The 23,116-nt window shown below is 40.5% G+C and overlaps 2 protein-coding genes across 19 annotated transcripts in view; one reads left to right on the top strand and one right to left on the bottom strand.

Annotated features, from left to right (window-relative positions):
- Positions 1-23,116, top strand: part of STARD9 (StAR related lipid transfer domain containing 9) — a 177,332-nt gene that overhangs the window by 139,374 nt on the left and 14,842 nt on the right. For all 18 annotated transcript variants that reach the window (XR_255033.5, XM_042849426.2, XM_065595316.1 and 15 more), the window contains 4 exons: positions 851-1,334; positions 5,606-17,053; positions 17,941-18,138; positions 19,616-19,799. Coding sequence is in view for 17 of the 18 variants with exons in the window: in XM_042849426.2 (XP_042705360.2) it covers positions 851-1,334; positions 5,606-17,053; positions 17,941-18,138; positions 19,616-19,799 (12,314 nt within the window). In the remaining variant the exon portion in view is untranslated. The remainder of the gene's footprint in view (positions 1-850; positions 1,335-5,605; positions 17,054-17,940; positions 18,139-19,615; positions 19,800-23,116) is intronic.
- Positions 17,976-23,116, bottom strand: part of CDAN1 (codanin 1) — a 67,545-nt gene continuing 62,404 nt past the window's right edge. The window contains exon 30 of the transcript XR_010601061.1: positions 17,976-18,109. The gene's annotated coding sequence lies outside the window, so the exon portion shown is untranslated. The remainder of the gene's footprint in view (positions 18,110-23,116) is intronic.

The following is a 23,116-nucleotide window of genomic DNA, read 5'->3' as shown; positions in this document are numbered from 1 at the left end:
ACCCACAATGCACATTTTCACTTCCTTTAAATCACACATACAAACCATAATCTGATCTCAGATATGTTGGTAGAAGTATAAGAAGTTTCTTCCATTTTGAAAGACAATACTGTTGGAGACATACACATTAAATGAGGAATACCAGTAGAACTTGGTAACACCTCTCAAACCAGCAGGAAACGTTAAGTGTATCCACTGCATTTTAAGGTTAAAGTTTGAATGATTTTTGAGGAATTAGATGTGTAGATGCTTATCCATATAGAAGTTACTTGCCATTGCAACTTCTTGCTAGAGAAACCTTATCCCATCAGCTCCCTTAGTTTTAAAAACAACTCCACCACTGATGCAGCATACTTGTACGCAGCTTTCCAAGTCTTATCCCAGTTGGAGGTCTCTCCATTACTAATACAGCACATTGCTGCCACTAGAGGGGATGTGACATCCATTTTCTCTAGATTCATTGGATCACGAGTATCCTCCATTGGTATCCAGCAAGTACAAATCAGGGAATGCCTTTTGTCTGGCTGCCTGCTTCTGCCTTTAATCTGGCTACCTGCTTCTGTCCCATCTGTGTACCCTTTAGACTTCACACCCTCTACCCTAGAGAAGGAAGGGATCTTAGAATTAAGAAAGGCAGTGGGGGTAGGCCAACAATATACTGAAGCAGAACAGAAGAGATGTCTGATAGCAGCCATTTTAAATATCCTGATCTGGTTTAAATAATTCATATGAAGTCTTAATGTATAATTGATTACACACTTCAGGTGGGTCTTTGCTGCTGATTGAAATTAGGAACAGGATAATAATGAAGACATTTTCTAATATTTTTCTTTTATGATTTTGCTTATAGACCAACAGTGGCTTAATGAGAAGAAACAACTTGCTTCCCTCCAGCCTCAGCAGAGGGAGTTTGCTGTACAGACAGAATCTAAGTCATATGCAGAAGCTGAAGTGCAGAATACTGTGGATTTGGAGCTCTGTCCTTCCCTGGTAGAGCAGAACAGGAAGAGACTGGTACAGCTGGAGCTTTTGCGGAGATACTCTTTAAAGAAAGCAGAAAGAAACATAAGGCGGAAAAAGGTCAAGTTCCAGTTGGAGAGGATTATCAAGAAGCAAAAATTACTGGAAGCCAAGAGAAACCTAGAGCAGCTAGAGGCCAGCTGCTGGCTCAGTGAGGATAACCTGAAACAGTCCCAAGTCCTGAACCAAAATACCACAATTACCTCCTGGGATTACAAGCTGCAAAGGAGAAGCAAGTCATTGGGTTCAAGTTCCTTGCAACACAGAAGACATTCTTTTTGTAATCCTTACCCACCACATGTACCCATTTACAGGTAAGTAAACTTTTGTAGAATTTTCCATATTTGTTCCACGTTTAAGAAATATTTGCTGCCCTAGTATCAGGTAATGTACTAAAAACATTTTTATAACGGTATATTAACCCAAACTTTGTATAAGTCAAAACCCTGTTCCATCTTATAAAAGCAGCTGCACCACTCTCACTTCCCTTTAAGTCTCCAGACTTATTTTATAACACATTTTCAAGTGGTTTGTCCTTGCTTTCAAGGCAATGCACCCCGCCTAAATCTTTGACCTAGTCTCCTTTCACATCGCCCCTGCCTCCTTGATACCCCTTTCACTGGCTCTCACACATGCCTCTGCACCTTTTTCATAGGTTTGGAATCCCTTTCCTGGACTCTTGGTCAGGACTCCATTTTTGCCTGATTCAAACCACTCCTAAAAACTTACTTCTGCAGTGTCATCTTAAAAGATAAGCAAGGGTAGGGTTACCATAATCCAGCAATCAAAAAAGAGGACGGGAGGAGCCCCGCCCCTGTCCTGCCCTAGCCCCGCCCCATCCTGCCCTAGCCCCGCCCCTTCCCCCTCTCACTTCCCCCCCTCAGAACCCCCAACCCTCCCCCCACTCCTTGTCCCCTGACTGCCCCCTCCTGGGACCCCTTCCCCTAACTGCCCCCCAGGACTCCACCCCCTACCTAAGCCTCCCTGCCTCTTGTCCCCTGACTGCTCCCTCCTGAGACCCTCCCCCCATCCTAACTGGCCCCCTAGGACTCTACCCCCTACCTGTACCCTGATTGCCCCAACCCTTATCCACCCCCCCACCCCCAGAAAGACCCCTGGGACTCCCATGCCCCATCCAACAACTCCCCACCCCCTGACAGCCCCCCCCCAGAACTCCCGACCCATCTAAACCCCTCTGCTCCCTATCCCCTGACAGCTCCAATCCCTCTCCCCACTCCTGTCCCCTGACAGCCCCCCCCAGAACTCCCAACCCCCCCCTTGTCCCCTGACTGCCCCCTCCTGGGACCCCTGCTCCTAACTGCCCTCCAGAACCCCACCCCCTACCTAAGCCTCCCTGTGCCTTGTCCCCTAACTGCCCCCGATCTGTGATGCAGGGAGGGAGGGAGGAGGAGGACGTGCTCTCTCTGGCTGAGTGTCGGAGCCCCAAGTAAGTGACACCGGCCGGCCGGCAGCACTGTTAGCCGCGCGTGCTCTGCATGGGGGGGAAGTCCGGACATTTACAAATTCCCCCCGGACGCTATTTTTAGCTTAAAAAGCCGGACATGTCCGGGGGAATCCGGACGAATGGTAACCCTAAGCAAGGGTACCCTTAACCACTCCCAACACACCCACAACATTTGAACCACCAAAACATATATATGCTTAAATTGATTAATCGCAGTTAACTATAACGCGATTAACTCAAAACAATTAATCTTGATTTTAAAAATGTATCGTGATGAATCGCAGTTTTAATCGCACTGTTAAACAATAGAATACCAATTGAAATGTATTAAATATTTTGGATGTTTTTCTACATATTCATATATATTTGCACTGTAAAAATGATAAACGAGTATTTTTCAGTTAATCTCATACAAGTACTGTAGTGCAATCTCCTTGTCGTGAAAGTGCAACTTATAAATATAGAATTTTTTTGTTACATAACTGCACTCAAAAACAAAACAGTGTAAAACTTCAGGGCCTACAAATCGACTCAGTCCTACTTCTTGTTCAGCCAATCGCTAAGACAAACAAGTTTGTTTACATTTACAGGAGATAATACTGCCCTCTTCTTATTTACAATGTTTCCAGAAAGTGAGAACAGGTATTTGCATGGCATTTTTGTAGCCAGCATTGCAAGGTATTTACATGCCAGATATGCTAAACATTTGTATGCCCCTTCATGCTTTGGTCACCATTCCAGAGGACATGCTTCCATCCTGATGATGCTCGTTAAAAAAATAATGCATTAATTAAATTTGTGACTGAACTCTTTGGGGGAGAATTGTATGTCGCCTGCTCTGTTTTACCTGCATTCTGCCATATATTTCATGTTAAAGCAGTCTTGGAGGATGACCCAGCACATGTTGTTCATTTTAAGAACACTTTCACTGTAGATTTTACAAAACGCAAAGAAGGTACCAATGTGAGATTTCAAAAGAGAGCTACCGCACTCAACCCAAGGTTTAAGAATCTGAAATGCCTTCCAAAATCTGAGAGGGATGAGGTGTGGAGCTTGCTTTCAGAAGTCTTAAAAGAGCAACACTCCGATGCGGAAACTACAGAACCCGAACCACCAAAAAAGAAAATTAACCTTGTGCTGGTGGCATCTGACTCAGATAATGAAAATGAACATGTATCGGTCTGCAGTGCTTTGGATTGTTATCGAGCAGAACCTGTCATCAGCATGGACGCATGTCCTCGGGAATGATGGTTTAAGCATGAAGGGACATATGAATCTTTAGTGCATCTGGCACGTAAATATCTTGCGATGCCAGCATCTATAGTGCCATGAGAACGCCTGTTCTCAGATTCAGGTGACACTGTAAACAAGAAGCGGGCAGCATTATCTCCTGGGGGCAGTCAGGGGACAAAGAACAGGGAGGCTTAGGTAGGGGATGGGGTTCTGGGGGGCAGTCAGGGTGGGAGTGGATGGGGATGGGACTCTCCCCCCCCCCCCCCGGCCTCTCTTTTGGTTGTTGAAATATGGTAACCCTAGACGAGGGGGGAGTCGGGGGGTGCATGGGGGCTGTCACCCAGATGCATCCGCTGCAGCCTGCAGGAGCTCCCGGGGGGGCGCCGGGGCGCAGCCTGGGCAGGAGGGGCGGGGGGGCGTAGCTGCTCCTCACTAGTGGCGCCGCTGCCTTTGCAGGGCTGCTGCACCCCGCACCGTGCCGGCTACTCCATGGCTGGGGCTCGCTGCCGCTGCAAACGGAATGCTCTGGCTCTCTGGTGCCTCCGGAAGGCGGCTTCTCCCTGCTGAGCTGCTGCAGCGGCCCAAGCCCGGCAAAGCCAGTGAGTGGACGCTGAGCGGGGGCCACCGGTGTGGGGTAGGGAGGGCTTGCAGGGGCGCTGTGCACTCTCTAGGGGAGTTCACGGGGGCGGAGAGGGGGGAACCTGGTCTGGGGAGCAGCCCCTGGGCACGGCTGGCCCCTGGGGTCTATAAAGGCTCGTTGGGATTTGCCCCTCAATGAACCAATGTGCAAGGAGGGGAGGTGGAAGTTTCACCTAGGGCGCAAAATATCCTTGCACCAGACCTGCCCCAGGGGGTGCGTGCACCCCAGGTTAAGAACCACTGCACTAAACTGATAAGATCTGTATTTTCATTTAATTTTAAATGAAGCTTCTTAAACATTTTAAAAAACTTTACATACAACAATAGTTTATAGACTTATAGAGGGAGACCTTCTAAAAACATTAAAATGTATTACTGGCATGCGAAACCTTAAATTAGAGTGAATAAATGAAGACTCGGCACACCACTTCTGAAAGGTTGCCAACCCCTGCTCTAAAGCTTTACATTGTTTTATGTTTGAATGCAGGGGTGGGTTTTTTTTGGACATAATTCTACATTTGTAAGTTCAACTTTCATGATCAAGAGATTGCACTACAGTACATGTATTAGGTGAATTGAAAAAACACTATTTCTTCTGGGGATTTTTTTACAGTGGAAGTACTTCTAATCAAAAATATAGAGTGAGCACTATACACTTTGTATTGTGTTGTAATTGAAATCAATATATTTGAAAATGTAGAAAACATCCAAAAATATGTAAATAAATGGTATTCTATTGTTTAACGGTGCGATTAATCATGATTAATATATTATATGCAATTTGATTGTACATATAACCTGCATCATTCCCTTTTCCTTGATATTTTAACTTGATTGAGAAGTCTCTCACTAGACTGTACGCTCTAGAGTTCAGGGACTTGTCTTCTGTTTATTTTCCTATGAAGCACCCAGCACTCTTGTGGGCATTCTGAAATAATTTATTAATAGTAACAGCATTGCTTTTTGCCTATCACTGATTAAAGTGCTGTATCTGGCTCAGATTTTGAAGTCATTACTAAACTAGCTGAGAATCTCCTCAGAGAGCTCTCTTAAATTTGGGAACCACAGGGTAAGGGTAAGGGGGCATGACTAGACTTGTGTTAAGTGGATTTCAGTGACTCAGGGCTATAGTGTGATTAATAGTGATTACAGTTACTGAGTCTCCATGGGTCAAGGACATAATATATACTTATATAGTCACGCAGTGTATGAAAGCCTCTGATTTTTTGTCTTGGATTATTTTCACAGCTCTTTTCTGAAGAGGGAGACCACCTCTGAATTATCTACCTCACCAAATACCTATAAATGCCAAGAAGGCAATGCACCATGGAAAACGTTGTCTCTAGAATATCTACCCAGAACAATTAAAGACAATTCCAGGGGAGATTACCTTAATGATGAGAGGTATAGGTCCTTCGCAACACAGAGACAGCTAACTAAAAAACAAAAGACATCACTGTTTGGAAATAAAAAAGGAGCAGAAAAAGACTGTAATGGTTCAGTTATCATATTACATATCAACAAAGATAATAAAAAAATGGAAAAATTAGATGATAGACTCGTACAAACTGAACCTCAAAGCCAGACCTCTAAGAACCTCTCTTCCGATCAGCTTAAGAAGAAAGGTGAACTCGAAACCTTTATTACAGGGACACAAGTGACCAAAGTGAAGGTATTAGGAGATTCAAGTCAGCCTACAGGGAGACAGCTAGAAGAAAGTGAATCCCAGGCATCTCATAAAAAGTCTAGAATGGATTTAAGAGGAGAGCGCCAAGATTCACTTCCAGAAAGCTTTACTAAGGAAGTGAAAAAATCAATAGTGCGTGGAAAGCCACCATCAGGTTATCTAAGTCAAACAGCAAGGAACTTGAAAAGAGAGACAAAGTCATCCTTGCCAAGTCATGATAGGCAGTTAGTGGAAAAGCAGGAGTTTCTGATGACAGCTACTTCAGTAGGAAACCTTAATAAGATAAACATCCAGACACCACTCCGTTACATTGAAAAAAAATGGCACAGTGCTGAGGTGTTGAGTGTTGGAATCTCAAAAACAGCCACAGATCTGCTAGGGAACTGGCAAGAGGATGATGAAAATGACTTTTCTGATACTGATAGTTCCTACTCTGTGGATTCTCTCTCCTGTGCTTATGCAAAAGCCTTGACTGAGCAACTGAAACAGGAAGATTCAGACAGGAATAAATGTATCACCAACCCAGAAGATTCTGAAAGTGATGATAGTCAGATGTCTCAAGACTCTCTGGTAGAAAAAGAAAATAAAGCCAAAAAACGAAGTAAAAAACGTTTTCACAAATTAGTGGTTCACCAAGAGCCAGTTAAGTTTTACAAAGACAGATACGATCACCATATCTCACCTTTGGTGACCTCATCCACATCACGCAGTGGATTGGCAAAGACTGAAAGAAGCTTTTCTCTGGATAGCTTAGCTGATGCAGAAGAGGTGTTAGCAGAAGATCTGGTAGAAGAATCCAAATCTGATTCATCTGATGAAGTGCCTGCAGAGATATTTTGGAGGCTGCAGAGTCCTAGGTCCCCAGCCATACAGACTGAGGAATACCAGAAGCCTGGAGCCTGTGATAAAGATGTAAAAGGAACAAATTATGATCTAAAACAGAGCAGTTCTTTTTATCTGGGTACTCAAACACTGTCCATTTGCAATAACACTTGCAAACAGCCATTAAAAGAGATGGTTTGTTTTGTAGAACAGGAAAGGTTGCTTGATCAAACACTTAATTCTACAGGTGGAAACCCTTTGACGCTCATTGATGCTTTGTCTTCATATGACTCCAAAAGTGAAATCAGCAGCCCCAGAATAGCTGTACCTTCTTTTCATAAAAATTTACAATTTTGTGGTGCTCATCTGAGCAAGCTGGAATGTTGGATGAAGAAAGAGGACCTAAAGCAGTCAGCTGCTGAAGTATCTTTTGTCTCTGGCTATAAGCAGTTACATAGTATTTCTCATTTATCACATGGCGTAAATGAGATAAATGCAACTTTCTCCTCTGATGGATCAGAAATACCATTACCAGAAACAACACATTTTGAGATAGATGAAAACAAAGTTCCTGAGAGTGGATCTTTATTAAGTAAGATGGTCAAAGAAAATGCAAATTCTGATGAAAATTCTGTCTTAGAATCTCAAGATGTTAGGTCATTGTTTGTCAGTTCAATAGGACCGAGTACTTCATGTGTCCCCATTTCAGCATTGTCAGCAAAACGTGGTTATTATGAAGATGTCAAGTCAGTTCATCCTAAACACAAACAGCTTACTGTATCATCTACTTATGGATCTACTGTTGAATACACACAACAGCATAGCTGTTTGAAAAAAACCTCTGTGACAGATTGTTTGTTACCAGTATCTGGAAAAGAAGAGGGCTCTCTCCCCACAATTTATCCTGAACTGCCCAAGGATCAGGATTCTAAAAAAATATCATTAATTTCAACACCATCTACATATGTTTTACAGCAGAGAAATGATCATGGAGATTCTGATTTAGAAGATAACTTCTTTAGAACTATTGAAAAAGAAGACATGGGTAATGATTGTGATAATTTGATAACGGAATCAAAATCATTAGATTCAAACTGTAGAGATGCATCTGTCAATGCAGCTGCCAGTGGATTGTCTAAAGGGCTGTGTCCTGATACAGCTTCAATACCCACAGTAGGAACATCGTCAGAAAAACAGGGAATATATGAAAAACATGGTCAGCTCTTTGCAAAAGAAGGAACATCAACATCCTGTGATGAGGGTTTCTTTCTCAGTGACATGTCAAACAAGAATAGGAATACTGGTATAAAGAAAAGTTATACACTTCAGACTTCTGTTGAACAAGGAGAAAATTCTGCTGGTAAAGTAGGTCTACTCAGTTACAGGGGGAATAATTTTAAATCTGTGCAGAAGATTGATTACCAACAGTTGTCTGCGGGAGAAATAACCATGGACAAAGATTTTTCTTCTGAAAGAAAACTCTGTCACACTGGTCCTGCAGCCTTTCCCCAGGATGCTAGTTATGACCAATTCACAACATCAATAGACACTTTTCAGAAAGAGTTGGTCTGTAATACAACAAGTAGAGATATCCTAATTGAAACTGCCTTGGAGGCCCCTTCATTCAGAGATACTGAAAAATATGAACAGAAGGAGGAAAATCTGTGTTCACAAAATAATTGTGAAATTCAAAGGAAAATTGTTTTAAAGAATGATTTTCTTGAAAGTTCACAGGCTGACAATCCTGAAAGTTGCTTATCCCTACAGGTTTTGGGAAACACCACATTATGTCCTGAGACTATAAGAAAAGAAAGCAGTGAAAGTAAAGAAAAACATAATTTGAGTTCTCACCCTGTAGGCCAGGAAAGGTCTTCATCCAAATATAGAAATTTGGTGGTAGATGAATTAAGATACCTTAATGTGAATTTAAATGGAAAAAACTCTGAGCTCTCAACTGCAGCTACTTGTGAAATTAGAGATGAATCCACCTCACAAGCCAACTCAAGTGAATTTTACTATGACACAGCAAAAACTAATCTTTTCCTACGTGCTTCTGAATCTGAGAAATATAATACACAACTGCAGGATCTTACAGCGATTAATGAAATTTGTGATACCAGATCTAATCTCAGTATAGAAAACAATGTCGAAACAAGTTGTTGTTCTGAAACTAATTCTAATTGCCTCTGCACAATGTGCTGCTTAAAATCTGAAGAGCAGAAAAACAATATGTATAAAAAGGCTTTTGAAGGTCTTGTGGGATATGATGCAGCCGTTCTCTCTGATGATACTCAGACCAAGAACAAATCCTTTCCTGAATCAAGAGAAGAGAGTGAAACTGCTTTTTCTTGTATGGTTCATACTGAAAGTGATTTCTCAGGAGAGGTTTTGTTTGTTGGAGGAACCAGTAATTATGTAAAACCAAACTCTGGAAAAGTGCTTGAACACAATACAATTATATCAGACACTGCTTTCCAAGAAGGGAGTCCAAGTGTGAATAACAAATCTGAATGCACAAAGAAGGCAGCTGATCCTGAAGATGAAATTATCCTGGAAGAGACTTTGGTTCCCTATCAGAGTAAAAAAGTAAACACCACTGAAGAAATTGCTCAACTGGTTAACAGTGTCATCAAGTTGGAAAGCAATATTTTGGAAATTAAAGCTAGACAGACTGAAACCTTACATAACTACTCTATAGTTGAAGCCCAATGTGATATTGCAGAAAGGAGCAAAAATAATTTGGAAAACAAAAGTCTGGTTCAGAGATCAAAAGATCCCAGTGATCTTGTGGCTTGCAAAGATCACCATGTGTTTTACAAAAAGCTGCACACAACAGTACTGCATGAAGAGGCAGAGAAAGAAGAATCGGGTGTATATAGTGTTGGTGGTGTAGGACACACTGATGAATCAAAAACAGTGGAGATTTCTGACAGCTGCATTCAGACAAGTAGCTGTCATGAAAATAAAAGGAAAGCAAACATGGAAATAAATTATTGTTCAACAGAGACTGAAGCTGCTTCTAAAAGCATTCCTTCCTCACTGCGTTCCAGCTCATCGGATTTCTCTGAGAATACTATAGGCTTCCTTGATACTTATGAGGAGTTGAAGCAGACTAATAGAATAATAGAAAAGGTGTTGAATACTGAAAGCATAGCCAGAACAATACCAAGTAGTTGTGGAGAAGAGAACTCTTTAGAAAACGGTGAAAAGGAACAAAAAAATGCTTCTAGCAATACCAGTGAAATTTGTATAACAGACTGCTTGGTGATGGCCCATCAGAACTTTTTTCAACAAAACAGAGTTGATGAAAGCATAACTAACTCCAAAATGATTGGGAGTGAGGAACAAACTAATGTAAAAGACCATGAGATGTTGGTTAGCACAGGGAGAGGTGAACTGCACACAAATGTAAATGTTGTTTCATTTACACAAGAGACTCCAGCTCTAGATCAGATGTATTCTGACACAGACAACAGTGAAAAATTTATAATTGAATCTGAGATCCCAGAAAGATACTTTACAGCTTCCAAACTAGAAGAACAAGATGTTTTGTCAGTTGATACTTCAAGGTTAACAGGAGGTAGCCATGATGCAATTGAAAAGAAGGGCAAGACAGGTATAATGAATAAATTGGTGGAAGACATCAATAACTGTGACAGTTCAGCTGATGATAGTGAGCAAAATGTAATCAGAGGAAAATCTGGAAGACTTATTAAAGAGAATAGCAATACAGATAAGAGTTCTTATACCGACTATCCCGAGTGTGGGGTGTCTGAAGGTTTGGATGTAAATTTTATTGGAAGCAGACCTGATAATTTTGAATCTGATCCAATGCGCTTCATAGCACAAGAGAAGGAGAAAACGCATCTGATAAATCTGGTACAAATGGCTAAAGCAGATGTAATAAATGAAAGTTTGAAAACATATAATGTGTCTGTTTTTAGAACAGATGAAGAAAGGAAGGCTTTCAAAGAAAACATTGAGAGTCGAGAACTGACTGCTTCACAAAATCAAAATGAAGTTCCACCTGAAAACAAAGGCAGCCACCAACTGACAAATAATAAATTAAATGAGACCTTAAAAGAAAGTCATTGGGTATCTAAAGATTGTTCTAGAAATGATGCCAATGATTCCTCAGTACCTAATAAACCACAGCGTACCCCAGAAACTATAAAGTCTTCTGAAGAAACTCAACAGTATTTGCTTAAAGTCTTTCCATGTCAGTCTGGTAATCATCCTTTATATTTTGGAATAAATAACAGCACAGAAGTTGTGCAGGATGATCCCACTGTGTTAAGAGGACATGTAAAGTCATTTAATAGCAATGCTGGTACGGGAGTTGTTCTTCCTTATTATGAAACATTAATGGAGAACGATGTGCACGTTGGAGCACCCAGTATGCTTAACAAAGAGAGACGAGATGAATCATATTCTGATAAAATGCAAAATAAAGACCGTGATTTTCTGCAAACCATGATCATGCAGAACAAGCAGAGGGAAGGACACTTTGTATTAAACAACACATCTAATTATGCAGTATCTGAGCAATTTCCTGATAAGGATGACATAAATTCAACTTCCTCTATTGCAAGGTGTCATGAATCCATAATTGTTACACCTAGTCAAGGCACAAAAAATAATTCAATTTCCCTGGGAAGGTTAGATTCTCCTGAAGATATAATTCAAAATGTGAGCAATTCTGACACAGAGCACAGCACAGGCTTAAGTGTGGGAGGAAAATCAAAAGTTCGTTTTAATTCCTTAGATGATATAGTTCAAGAAGGAAGTATGGCTGCATCAATGGCTGTGTCTGGTCCACAGACTTCAGATAATGAAAATCTGCTTTCCTCTTCAATGTTGAAAGATAATGCTATGAAAGAGAAAAGAAAGCAATCACTACCAGAGGTCTGTTCTCAGAAAGCTTTTCAAAATATTAATATAAGTCAGAAAGAATTAGCACAATGCAATCAGACAGAGAAATGTTCAGCTGCAGACTATATTAAAACAGACTGTAGAAGTAATAGTGAAAGGATTCCTGATGTATTTGGATATCAAACTGAACCCAGTGAGATTCAGGCATACAGGGCTTCTAGAGATCTTTGTGTGGGATATCCAGACAACTCTGCAGTTGCTTCTGAGACCTTTTTAGAAAGTATTAATCAACCCTTGTGGAAAAATGCTCATTATGACGAACACTCTGCAAGATATAATATGAATTCTTCTGTTTCTAAATATTCTGCTGGTCTGCTGAAGAATAGCCCTGCTACACTTGCAAATGTGTTGGTAGACAACAGAGAAGACAAATGTAAAATTGATGCTGTTTGTTTTGGAAAAACAAAATACTTTGAAAGTGAATCATTAGATTTGGATGTGCCTATACTTGTTTCTGATGATCTCTCTGTAAATCAGAAAGATGATGAAAGCAAAATTTGTTCTGTAGTGGGAAAGAGAGAGAGAACAAACACACAGCATGATGAAATCACTAAAGAGGTCGTTGGAGTAGATCAAAAGCAAGAACAAAGTCAAGATTCTTTCCAGATTTGCCATGGTGTAAAAGAAAAAATATTGTGTTTATACCCAGAAGACTATATTGGTAGTTCTGGCATGAAACTACCAGAGAAGAGCTTGCTTACGTATCAAAGTCTTGAACAAATTAGCAATAAGGAAACAAAATCTCTTACCTTATGCACTGTGGAAGATGTTCCAGCTTATACAACATTTCAAAGTTCCAACAATCTTAGTACCTTTGAAACCTCTAATTTGCCAGAAGACTCCAAATCTCTGAAATTTAGGCAGCTTGATGACTCATTGCAAGACATTTCTTTGACTGACCGGTTGTCATCTACTTTTACAAATCCTCATTCTCTACAAGAAAGACAAGAGAGAGAGTTTCCTCGAGCATTTCCAAAAGTTTCTTACCCATCATTAAAAATGTTTTCAGAATATCCTCTTACTGCTGACATTGGTTACAATGAAACTAGCAGATACGATGTTTCACATACAACTACTTCAAACTGTTCTGCATTTGATATAGTTCAAATGCAAGAGAGTCAATCTGATGATGCTGTGATATTTGACCAGCAGCCATCTGCTTCAACAAGTATTGTACTTTCTCTTACAAAAGAAAAGGGACATTTCCCAGTAGCTGATACAAAATCTACCTCTCAAGGATATCCTGCTGAAGATGGAAAATCAATACATAAAAGTAACTCTGAACAACTCAACAATGAAACAGAGGTTGATAAACAACCCTGGGATAAAGTTTCGCTACAACAAGCATTTTTAGAAAACCTAAGGAAAGTAGAAGATGATGTTTCTATGCCATCATCATTAGCTGTTGGGGATGCTAGAAGAGCAACTCTTAATAAAGAAGAAAATATGAGAGAGAGAATTAGCAGAAATGAGAAGGCACTTCCTGCAACAGACAGGAAGCAGAGAAGAACATTTTTAAGAAAAGATCCTATTGAAAATCAAACCATAGCATCATCAGTTTTTGCTAATGAGTTCATGGACCCACAAATTACAATATTGCAAAACCCATGTTCAGGAAACATTAGTGTGGATTCTAGGTACATGTACAATCTGTATGGGCGAGTATGTCCCACAGATAACAATGCTGCTGATCCCAAAGAAACATATCACGCTGCCTCAAATTTTGAAATAAATTCATGTGCAGATTTACAAGACAATTGGCAGGTTGGGCATGCCAGGGAAAAAGATCAAAGTAGAGCAAATGTAAGCAGTGGAAAAGATATGGTACATTGCAAAAATAATGCATGTTCAAATGTTGATAGTCCTGACAATTCTCGGATAGTGGCAGATAATATAATGAAGATTAAGCGAAAGACTTCAAAATCAGAAAGGCTAAATCTTTCTCAGAAAAATGAGAATACATCCTTCAAAATGTTACCAGAAAACAGTTGTTTGCCGCCACAGGAACCCAAGTTGGTATTACTTAGGAATGAAAAATCATACTTTACTGCACAAAATACAAAGCATTGCAGACAAGATGAACAAAGAAATTGTTTACAGAATCACATATTGTCAGCCCCAGCTATTTCTGCAATCTCTGATCTTGAATACACTTCAGAAGTTTCGTCTAAGGCACATCTTTCTTTGTATCCTGCCTCTAAATCTTTACAAGAATTGAATATGAGTGTTGAGCCTCCATCTCCAACTGAAGATGATCTTCATGGAATTGAAAGATTTTCAAAATTGGAGTCAGATAATTTCATACTGGCTAAATATAAACCTAGATTGCAGCAGAGATTGGTACAATCTCAGAGACTTGCTAATTATGATCCAAAAAGCTCACAAAACTATGGGGAGAGAAGCCGAGGCAGCAATTCCTTAGAGCCCTCTGCTATTCACTATTCAACTGCTTTGGCACATAGAGCTGGTCGTTCCATGGATATAGAAGTAAAAAAACATTCAGTTAATACTTCTTTACCACAGTGCAATGAAGAGACAATTGAAGAATTGAGAGATCAACCAGAAGAAACAGATTTATTTTTACAGGACAATAAAGATGCAATGCATTTTAGTTCAAGTGATATCAATCCATACATTCATCCATGGCAGCAAGATGGACTCTGCAAGATTGGTTGGAAGCAGTATGTTTTTGGTAGTGCAAGTGATGTCTCTTGCAGTCAGCCTCCTCTAAGCCTGGATAATCATAAGGTTATGAGATGCTCCAGTGTGGATAATGGACTGAACTCTCAAAACTCCCCTTTTCACTCTCATCTCAGTTCTTATGCTAATGCAAAAGTACTATCAAGCACTTTAAGCAGCATTGAAGACCCCCAGGGATGGGATGATGTGAGACAGGGCTTTGAATCTACATATTCAAGTGACAACAGCAAGCATTATGTAAATGTATCCAGTGAGATACTTGAAACAACCCCCAAAAACAGAATTTCAACATTTGAGAATCCTTCTGAGCAACCTGGAAACACTTCCATGCAAGTTGATGAAATTGTACTCCTCTACCCTTCTGAGTCAGAAACAGCCCCCCAAAAAACACAAGGCATTACTTGTGAGCAGGGAACACAAACAATGGCTACAGGAAGGTATAAAAGACAGAAAAGGCACCGGAGAAGTTATACAGATGTTTCTGCAAGAAAACAAGATGCAAGTAGGAGTTCATTTCAGCGACCTTCTTCTTGGACGAGCATGCAGAATCTGTCCATCCACCTATCACAGCTTCTTCATAACACTTCTGAGCTGCTGGGAAACCTCTCCCAACAGAATGTTATAGATAACGAGCAGAATGCCAAAATCAATCAAAGAGGAATTGCTGAAGAGATTGTAAGGGCTGCTATGTCAGACAGTTGTACTCAAACTACAGGAGATGTAGGCATTCAAGCTGATATTTCAGAACATCCACAAAGCAAAAACAAAGAAAATCTATTGCAGGCAACAATTGAAAATGAATTGCTGAAAGCTCAGGAAGTGAATGTGATTGTGAAAGTGGTAGGTTCAGATACTGTATGTAGGTCTCAGGAAAAAAAAGATGTAGGTCTGACTATTCAAGCGAGAACTCCAGAAAGCATTGAAATGAGAATGCAGAGCATGCCTGACTTCAGTGACTCTGCTGCTAATATTTTGGGAGATTCCTTTATGCATCTGCCTTCATTAGCCAGAGCCTCCACTCCTATTTTAGATTTTCAGAAACCACCATTCAGCACACAGCAGAATGTTGCTTTTGGCAGTCCCACAGTTTCTCCTGTTGTATCATCTTCACTGAGTTCAGGACAAGATGAATCTTCATGCACAGTAGTTAGCAGCTCTACTTCTAGTACATCTCAATCTCCAGCACATTACGTTCAGGATAAGAGAACTGTTGATGAATCTGATATTGCAGTAGTAAGGAAGCTATGTTATAAAAACACTTTATTAGTTGACAGAGCCTCTTCCCCTATTCTAACACTTAGTGCAAATCCAAGCAACCAGGTTACCTGTAGCAAGTCCATTTGGTCTATCAAGGGATCTGTGGAACATCCTCTTGATACTTCAAGTTCCCTTAGTAATCAAAGAAAGCAAGGATCACGTTCATGTTCTGGCTTGGGCACCTTGGAGCCTCATGTAGACAATTCTTCACAAACAGAAACAGACAATGAATCTACCACTTCTAGAAATAGCAAGGAAGTGAGCAAGAAATCTGGAAGTTTCTCAGATAAGAACACGGCTAAAGAGTTCTTAGGAATAGGTGTTTCAAAAGAATTGAAGGAAAAGCACAGATTCACTGTTGACGCGCACACTACAATTCGTGCAAAAAGACTGTATCATTCAAGTAGCACTTTAGAGGTTTCTGGCCATGGGGAATATCTAGTTGATGATCTCAAAGAGCACATTCCAATGGAACGTTCACTACATTGTATGTATGCCACCAGAAGAGGAAGAGGCTCTTCAGGAAGAATCAGATATGACAAAACCACTGGAAGTTCTGATGCCTCTTTGATTAAAAACCACTCTCAGACTTCTTATGTTGAGGAATGTAGACATTCCCCTCCAAATTCTGACTTGCTTTTTAATCAAGAAATTAGCACGTGTTGGTCAAGCAAGACAAATGCTGATGGATCTCCAGAACATCAGATAGAAGCCTCTTCTGCACAGTTCCACCATTCCTTTTGGAAAAATCAAAATAGCTGCCCTTTTCCACTTTCTAAAATGAGTGACATGCATGTACCCCTTCAAGATGATGATACAGCATCGGCTTCTACAAGTGAATGTAATACTGAAATTCTACTAAACGAGAATGACTCCTTAGTGAATACACACAGGCCACGAAGCTATAGTCTTCGTGACTTGCCCCTACACAATAAATTTAGCAACTGGTGTGGAGTGAAGGGCAGTCCTCCATCCTCAATAATTAGCTTGACTGGCAGTGCTGCTGATTTACAAAATCAAATGGAAAAGAAGCCAGTCAGCAAACAAGCAACTGAAACAGAAGTGAAATCCCAGCCTTGGGAAAGTAGAACAAGAGAAATTGAGAGACTTCGAAGAGAGCGTGCCCAGATTATGTCTGGCATACATCTGGATATGAAGCAGCACCCTCTTACTGTAGAGCTTACTGAAGCAAAGCTGAATTATGGAATTGGGGAAACAGATGCACTGCTGAGAATTCTTCAGAATGGAACAGGGGAGGATCTGACTTCAGTTCCCATAAAGCAGCAACTTTATGAAAGGTAAATTACTTAAAATAGTTTTGTGTGGAATCTCATGCATTTTAAATACACTTTAATAATAATAATAATTAATAAACATAACAAGTGTTAAATATTCAGTTTATTAAAAGATCTTATCTCGAGGACAGAAAAATTTGTGTGAACAAGCGTAACGTTAAGATTCTCTTACCCATAGTAAATGATAATTAAGAACAAGGCTTTTGCTGTAATAATGGAAATGGGAAGAAATGGAAATCTGTACAAGCTACAGATTATTCAGGTCTAGCGTCCTCCTTCTACTAAGTGAACCAAAATCATTAGCAGCTATGAGAATCACACGCACCAATCTCTTCATTGTGAGCCATTGGAGTAGGATTCTGTTGATGAGTTACTGCAATGTAAAAAATTTGATGCCTCAGTATTTTTTATAACAATATTTCATTCTTGGTTCTGTTAGTAAATACTGCTATGTGAAGGTGGCAAAAACAAATAATAATAATGGTGGAGAAACTAGGAAAAATTAAGCCCTTTTTATAGGATTCTTATAATAGTGTAATATTTGTATTGGAAATCAGGAAGTTATTATAACCTATAAGCTTAAGACCAGTATTGAGCTTATCTCTTGATTCCCCCCCCCCTCCCCTCAGTAATTAAAAACATGAAAGGGAGTTCTAATTCTTTGTACTCGTTTCCTACTATTTTAATGGTTTAGCATTTCTGAAACTCCTGTGATCATGTCACTGAGAGGGGCTGTGCAGGAGTCCTTTGTTAGATTCTTGTGAATTTCATGTTTTCATTTTACCTGGTTTTCAGGGTTTTTAGCAGTGGAATATATCACTCTGGAAAACTGAGCTTTGTAACTTTATCAGGCACATACCTTGTAACTCTGATCTTGGACCCTTTAATAGGCACATGAAGACAATCGAAGCCCTGAGAAAGCAGAGGGAGGAAAGGCTGCAGAGCTTTAGGAGAACCCGCAGTCTCAGTCCACAAAAGCATCTGAGCCTGTTGCAGATGTTGGACACAAACCAGCGGGATCTGGATCTCCCCAGCAGACGCCGAGAGTACCTGCAGCAACTGAGAAGAAATGTAGTAGAAAATACTAGGTAGGGACACATAAACTTCAGCTTTGGGAACCCGTGCTGCCCTCAGGTGTACATGCACAACTCCCATTTTATTCACTAAGGTGGACAGTAATGTGTGTGTGTGGTAAAATGAGCACATAGATTCTCCTATGGAATGCCAGATGTAGAAGTGGTGAACTTTGGGGCAGGAGAGTTGTTTATTATTTTGTTCTAGAGAAGGCAAAAACTTTCCGTACAAGTTTTGGTCAATTTGATTTCACTTTTCAAACTATTAACCTAGAAAAGATTCTCATGACTTAGGGAAAACTAAGGTTCCCCACTGCAAAGGAAATGCCGCATAATTCATATCTACCTACTTTTAATTGATAGTCTAAAGTAGTAAACCATGGACTTATTTTTGCACATATACAATGTTTAGCAAAAGACTTTTTTAAAAGCAAAAGCAAGATTGCACCCCACTTATTATGAATTACTCACCAACCTCTCCTTTCACTCCCCACCCAAAAAAACAAGGAAGAGAGATGGGATTTGCATTATGCTCTAAATATCAACAAACTTGGGCTCTGTCAGACCATTGAGAGAAGTGAATTCCAGAGTCTAAGGGCTCTCTGCTGAGAACCCCAGCCCCGAGCTGTTTGAATTTAGAGACTGCCCCAGCTGAACTTTGCTGCCCTGGTGGTAGATGGGGAGAGAGGCAGTCTAATAGATAATTGGGACCCTTGTTTTACTGAGCTTAATAGATCAAAATCAGCACCTTAAGTTGCTCCTGTATGTTAATAGGATGTCACAGAGGTGTAAGTATTCTCACTGTGATGAATACTAGACATGCACCCTGAATCCAATTTTCAAGCTCAGTGGATGTGAGGCCTGCAAAGGAGATGTGAATGTGGTGATTGCACAGTCTGGGAACTGGGAACAGCAGGTAGGAAAGGATAAGTGATGCAACTCATGCCAAGGCTTTCCATTTCCCTGTGAGAAGATCGTGTCAGAGGTGGTCACTGAGTTGACTCACCGTGGGAGTTCCATGCTGCCCATTAAGAGAGAGAGTGAGAGAATTAGAGGCATGTGTTTGGGGGAGGGGAGGGCGGGAGTGAGGGGTTAACCAAGAAGCAAGAGGGGGCATAGTGGGGTGATGAGATGGGGCTGTTGTTTCAGTAGAACATGCATTGGTGAGTTTTGTTACTGCTGCAGATACAGTTCTTCTTCACACATAATCATACATATTGAAGATTTTGTATTTAAATAAAGCCTGAGGTGACCATGTGCGCATTTTTCTTTAAATATTCAGCAGGGTGGAGAGAAGCTAGGTAGCTATTCAGAAGCTCTTCCGTGAAGCAGGGAAGGAGAGTATTTTTTAGGAATAATCCTGTTTTCCTTATTATGAAGTTCCTTGTTCAGTGTTGGAAAAAAGCAACTCTTTCTGTGATTCTTTACCATTGTCCCATGGCATTGTATCAGACATTTCTTAGTGTGTCTTTTTCCCACCCCCAATCTTTAGAGTCCAAGAACCACAGAGGAGGATTGCCCAGTATCCTTCAGAGATTGAACTACTACTCCGAGACTATCAGAGGGCACGAGAGGAGGCCAAGACTGAAATTGCAAGAGCAAGGGACAAACTTCGGGAGAGAGCTGAGCAAGAAAAGAGACGTATACGAGAGCAAATATTTTCTCATCTACAGAAGGTGAGCATTAAATTACAGTAGTTACTGAACTGTTCTGCATGACTCAGGTTAATGCACGTTATTTATTTATTTATTTATTTATTTTTAAGTAACCGTGATGGTGATTAAGCCCAAGGCAGATCTTTATCTTTAATTTTGCCTGTTGAGGAGGTAAAGGTAATAAGGAATAATCTTGTTAACTTGTATTTAAAAACAAATAACCCCACACTGATTTACTGGTGGTGCTTCTGGACTACCTTTGTGCAATAGTGTCATTTTATTGACAATCAGTATGCCAAGACTCCTAAGCTTCACTCACTGTATGAGAGGATGTCTTTAAGCCACAAGTGCTGGATATTAATGCATGTAGTGACTCTACTGATACAGGCTTAATGTGGTTGAATTCTGTATGTTAAAATGACAAGATGAAAAGAAAATCTTTCGCCATCCTTTTTAGTCTGCTTCTCTCTCTTTCTCTTTAGTCTGGTGTGTGTGTTTGCTTCTTCCATTTGTTTTGTATTTTGTCACCCTTACTGCACACATGAGAGTTTTGTTGGGGTTTTTTGTCTGACTTTGGAATGGTACCATGTTACCTTCAGGTCACTCTGCCTAATTTGTGACCATATTTTTCCTATAGCAACTACTTTGTCACCTCTTCTGAGCAGAAGCTGCAGTAACCCTCTGAGACGTTCCCCAGGGTCCAATCTGGACTGTTGAACAGTGATGTTTCCTTAATTCTCTAACCTGGGGTGCCTTTTACAATGCTTTGGGGTCAGAACAGCCACCCCTGGCCTGCTCACACATCCTTCAGCATGTAAATTCACTCCCAGCTAAATACATGAGCACTCTGACCAGTCACTCATGAATTATGTGCAGGGCAACACCCACAAGCTCTCTAATCCTTGTCTTGTTCCCCTAGAAATGTGTATCTTGTACTGTCCAGCACACTACTACTGAACAACGCACACTCATAGGAAGTCCACCATTTCATCAAAGGAAAATGGTATATGCACAAGCCTTGTTATCCCAAGTGGAGTTTCCCACACACTTGAATCCAAACGCTCTGGTTAAGATAAAACAATAAGATAAATTTATTAACTACAGAAAGATAGATTTTAAGTGATTACAAGTGATGATGCATAAAAGTCAGGATTGGTTACAAAAGAAAATAAGAGTAATATTCAAGCTAATACCTAACTTAACAAGCTAGGTGAACTTAAAAGCAAAAACAATGAACTGTGTGTCACCATACGCTGTTGTAAATTTCATAGGCTAGGTCTCCTTTCAGCCTGGAACCACTCTCTCCTTAGTTTAGTTCTTTGAGAGTCACTGATGTCATGAGCAGAGATGAGAGGAGGAGAGGTAAAGTCAAGTGTTTTTCTCCCCCTTGATAATTCAGTTTCTTGTGCTAGAAACGTCCTTGCTGAGTCATGGTGACACACAGTTCATTGTGTATGTGAGGTTTGAATCGTCCCTGTGATGAAATGTAAATTTATTGTTTACACTTTCCCGTTGCTAGAGAAGGGCTGCTTAAGCTGGTGATAGCTCTTTAAAACCTGGCTGGGGTGCCAGTGAGTCTTTGTCTCTGAAAAACTGATTTGGCCCTGCCTTTCTAACTATGGTACATGTTACATCAGTGTTACACACATTTTACCAGGACAGTAATGTTCAGCAGATTTTGAGTTTTCAAATGATATCTCACAAGGCATACTGTGTACAAAATTTATCATAGTCTTGTAAAAGTGGTGACCATAGTATAGACTGTCACAAGCTCTTCTCATATGTGACAGGTAATTCAGGAGTCTGTCACTTCGTTGCCTCTGCCTCCTTTAACATGCTAAGCAGTCAGTAGATAATTGTGCATCGGCCAAATCTATCTCAGCTTCTGCATTATGGAAGTCTGTGAAAGTTCTTCATCGGAACTGGCAAACTAAACTTGCAACTGCCTTTCTGGTGAAAAAAACATCTAAGGGTTTTTAGTATTTTCTTGTCATCAGTTAATTATCTTTGCTACTTTAAGGCTCGCATAGAGTAGTTACAGCTAAAGTAAAATCTTCAGTCCTGCCAGTGAGTTATGTCAAGGCAGGGACTCACTTGAAGAGATGCAAAGAGGAACAATTGGAATTTCAAGGAGATTGTTTATTTCTCCCCCCGCCCCCTGAAAATCTGTTGCTGGTTTGACAGCCTGGAAACTTGAAATCCTTTATCTAAAAACCAGAAGCAGCACAGGTCATGACCATTCAGGGTTCCCCCAGCTTGCCACACTCTTGACCTGGAGTGGCCACATGAATGGTTTATATGAATGGTATATATCATTCAGTCTCCATGATCCATACAGTCTTGGACTTTCTGCTGAATTTGCCAACTTAGAGTAGTTATCAATAGTATGCTGTCAAACTGGGGAAACTGGGCGCTGCACGGGTTCGTCCTAAGTCCAATACTAATCAATATTTTCATTAATGACTTGGATAATGGAGTGGAGAGTGTGCTTATAAAATTTGCTGGATGGCACCAAACTGGGAGGGATTGCTAGCTCTTTGGGGGATAGGATTAGAATCAAAATGACCTTGACAAATTGAAGACTTGGTCTGAAATCAACTAGATGAAATTCAGTAAAGACGAGTGCAAAGTACTACACTTAGGCAGAAAAAGTCAAATTCACAGCTACAAAACAGAGACTAACTGGCTAGGTGGTAGTACTGTTGAAAAGGATCGGGGGTGGAGGGGGGTGTTATAGTGGATCACAAATTGAAAATGAGTCAACAATGTGATACAGTTGTGAAAAAGGCCAATATCGTTCTGGGGTGTATTAAGAGGAGTGTTGTGCGTAAGACATGGGAGGTAAGTGTCCCGCTCAACTCAGCACTGGTCAGGCTTGGCTGGAGTACTGTGTTCCATTCTGGGCACCACACTTTCAGAAAGATGTGAGCAAATTGGAGAGAATCAAAATAAAAGCAACAAAAATGATAAAAGGTTTAGAAAACCTGACCTGTGAGGAAAGGTTAAAAAAAACTTAGCATGTATAGTCTTGAGAAACTGACTGAAGGGGAGGGGTGTGTGGGGAGACCTGATAGTCTTTAAATAGGTTAAGGGCTGTTTATTAAGAGGACTGTGATCAATTGTTCTCCATGTCCAGTGCAGGTAGAACAAGAAGCAATGGGCTTAAACTGCAGCAAGGGAGATTTAGGTTAGATATTAGGAAAAACTTTTGTTAAGTACTGCCATTGCAGGGGTCTCAAACATTGGTGCACTTCCCCTCCCTTCTATTCTCTGCCTGTGGCACATAACAGTCTAGTCCCCAGTGGGCTGTAATACTATGGTCTCATTTCAGCTGTTGA

The sequence above is a fragment of the Chrysemys picta genome, chromosome 4 (genome assembly GCF_011386835.1).
Source record: "Chrysemys picta bellii isolate R12L10 chromosome 4, ASM1138683v2, whole genome shotgun sequence".
Lineage (NCBI taxonomy): Eukaryota > Metazoa > Chordata > Testudines > Emydidae > Chrysemys > Chrysemys picta.
Note: the sequence above shows the minus strand (reverse complement) of the source record. Positions and strands in the feature narration are given on the sequence as shown.